Below are 2811 nucleotides of genomic sequence, written 5' to 3'. Positions count from 1 at the left end.
GGCCTCATGGAACTAATTGGACCATGGTGACACCATGCAGCCCCAGAGAACCAGGGGTCCAATGTGGTGCTGTGGGGCCAAATGGAACCAGGGAGTGCACTGTGACACTCTGGGTCCTCGTGGAACCACAGAGGCCATTGTGACACTGCAGGGCCTCATGTAACCAAGGGGTTTCACCATTTTGACACTGCAAAACCAAGGAGACCATTGGGAGACTCCAGGGCCCAGAGGAGCCGAGGGGCTGTTCTGACACTGCGGGATGGAATCAAGAGTCCATTGTGATGCTGAAGTGACTTGTGGAACCCCACAGACCATGGTGACAGTGTGGGACCTCATGTAACCATGGGGCCATTGTGACACTCTGAGGCCCCATGGAACGAAGGGGCCACTGTGAAACTGCAGCACCAACGAGAACATTGTGACACTGTGAATCCCCACAGAACCGAGGGGTCAACTGTCACATTTTGGGGCCCAATGGAACCAAGGACACCATTGTTGCTCTGCATGGTTATTACTGCGACCTGAGTGGGCGCAGCTGGTGAGAGAGAGACGGTGAATCTTGTTTCTTGAATCAGAAGGCTGAATTTATTAATATATGATAAAATACATTATAGTTATACTAATAAGAATATAGAGAGAGGTTTGCAGAGCTGCTAGCTAAGCTAAGAATAGATAGAAAAGAATCCACAACAAAGCTGTGGCCAAGGACTCAGTCCCCTGGCTTGCACTGGTGATTGGCTCTTAATTATAAACACAGAAAATTAGCTAATCAAGGTGTTCCTGTTGCATTCCCCAGCAGCTGATAATAATTGTTTACCTTCTCTTCGGGGGCCTCTGGCCTCCCGAAGACGCAGAAATCTGAAAGAGAGGATTTCTGTGGAGAAATGTCTGCGACACATGGTCTCATGGAACCAAGGAGACCAGTGTGACAGTGCAGGGCCTGGTGTAACAAGGAGGCCATTGTGACACTGAGGGGCCCCAACGAAACCAAGGACATCTTTGCAGATGACACCAAGCTGGATCTGAGTGTTGATTCTGTGGAAGCATAGGAAGGCTCTGCACAGGGACCTGGACAGGCTGGATCCACGGGATGAATCCAACAAGGTGAGGTTTAAAAAGTCCAAGGGCTGGGTCCTGCACTTTGGCCACAACAACCCCTGCAGTGCTACAGGCTGGGGACAGAGTGGCTGGAGAGCAGCCAGGCAGAAAGGGACCTGCAGGGACTGATGGACAGCAGGCTGGACATGAGCCAGCAGTGTGCCCAGGTGGGCAAGAAGGCCAATGGCTCCTGGCCTGGATCAGGAATGGTGTGGCCAGCAGGACCAAAGCTGATGTACTCAGCACTGATCTGCCCCCTGCTCTGCACACAGATATTGCTGCTGCAGCTCCAGGGAACGCAACAAAAGGGCATCTCTGGAAAAAACTTTGCTGGGAGATCCTTTAGCTCCTTTAAAGCCACCAGGAGTGCAGCCCCTCATTGACACAGTCTCTGGCCACATGGAAGTTGGAGAGAAACAAAATGAGAAATGGCACAAACATTGACATTTCTTTGTGGACAATACGAAAAACTAATACAAAGGAAAAAAGAACAAACCACAACCAAAGCAACAAGAAGTATGAAAGATGTCTTTTAGTACAAGTGATTGGCAGAAATTGGCCAGCAGTTTAATGTTCCTGGAACCATCCAGTGATCAGTCTCCTCACTGCAGCCTTGAGCTCCTGGTTCCTCAGGCTGTAGATGAAGAGGTTCAGGGCTGGAGGCACCACTGAGTACAGAACTGACAGGGCCAGATCCAGGGATAGGGAGGACATGGAGGGGGGCTTCAGATGTGCAAATGTGCCAGTGCTGAGGAACAGAGAGACCACAGCCAGGTGAGGGAGGCAGGTGGAAAAGGCTTTGTGCCGCCCCTGCTCAGAGGGGATCCTCAGCACAACCCTGAAGATCTGCACATAGGAGAAAACAATGAACACAAAAAAGCCAAAACCAAAAAAGACACTAACTGCAATGAGCCCAAATTCCCTGAGATAGGATTTGTAGCAGGAAAGCTTGAGGATCTGGGGAATTTCACAGAAGAACTGGCCCAGGACATTGCCATGGCACAGGGGCACAGAAAATGTATTGGCTGTGTGCAGCAGTGAGTAGAGAAAGGCACTGGCCCAGGCAGCTGCTGCCATGTGGGCACAAGCTCTGCTGCCCAGGAGGGTCCCGTAGTGCAGGGGTTTGCAGATGGACACATAGCGGTCGTAGCACGTGATGGTCAGGAGGAAAAGCTCTGCTGAGATGAAGAACAGAAAGAAAAAGAGCTGAGCAGCACATCCTGTGTAGGAGATGTTCCTGGTGTCCCAGAGGGAATTGTGCATGGCTTTGGGGACAGTGGTGCAGATGGAGCCCAGGTCGCTGAGGGCCAGGTTGAGCAGGAAGAAGAACAGGGGCGTGTGCAGGTGGTGGCCACAGGCTACGGCGCTGATGATGAGGCCGTTGCCCAGGAGGGCAGCCAGGGAGATGCCCAGCAAGAGGCAGAAGTGCAGGAGCTGCAGCTGCCGTGTGTCTGTCAATGCCAGCAGGAGGAAGTGGCTGATGGAGCTGCTGTTGGACATTTGCTGGGGCTGCACTTGGGGATCTGATAATGGAGAAAGGACAGTGACAAGTCAGGAGGGGCTGCTTTGAGCCAAGCCTGGGCCATTCCCCGCAGACTGTCCCTGTAGCCTTGTTCCTGCTCTGGGAAAACCTTCACCCAGGTCCCTGCCTGAGCTCCAGTTGTGCTGGCTGAGTGTGCCAGGAGCAGCCAGGCCTGTGCTTGGGGGCTCTCG

General features: G+C 52.6%; 1 protein-coding gene across 1 annotated transcript; it reads right to left on the bottom strand.

Annotated features, from left to right (window-relative positions):
• Positions 1–1665: 1665 nt before the first annotated feature.
• On the bottom strand, positions 1666–2598 carry LOC132076967 (olfactory receptor 14J1-like). The gene has a single exon (XM_059478401.1). It carries the CDS (start codon positions 2596–2598, stop codon positions 1666–1668), a length of 933 nt encoding a protein of 310 aa, XP_059334384.1.
• Between the last annotated feature and the right edge of the window lie 213 nt (positions 2599–2811).

This window comes from Ammospiza nelsoni, chromosome 9 (genome assembly GCF_027579445.1).
Source record: "Ammospiza nelsoni isolate bAmmNel1 chromosome 9, bAmmNel1.pri, whole genome shotgun sequence".
Classification (NCBI taxonomy): Eukaryota; Metazoa; Chordata; class Aves; order Passeriformes; family Passerellidae; genus Ammospiza; species Ammospiza nelsoni.
The sequence above is the reverse complement of the archived record's forward strand: the minus strand, read 5'-3'. Positions and strand labels throughout refer to the sequence as shown.

Coding starts and splice junctions, on each gene's coding strand:
- LOC132076967 (XM_059478401.1), bottom strand. CDS start 2,598: ATGTCCAACAGCAGCTCCATCAGCCACTTCCTCCTGCTGGCATTGACA.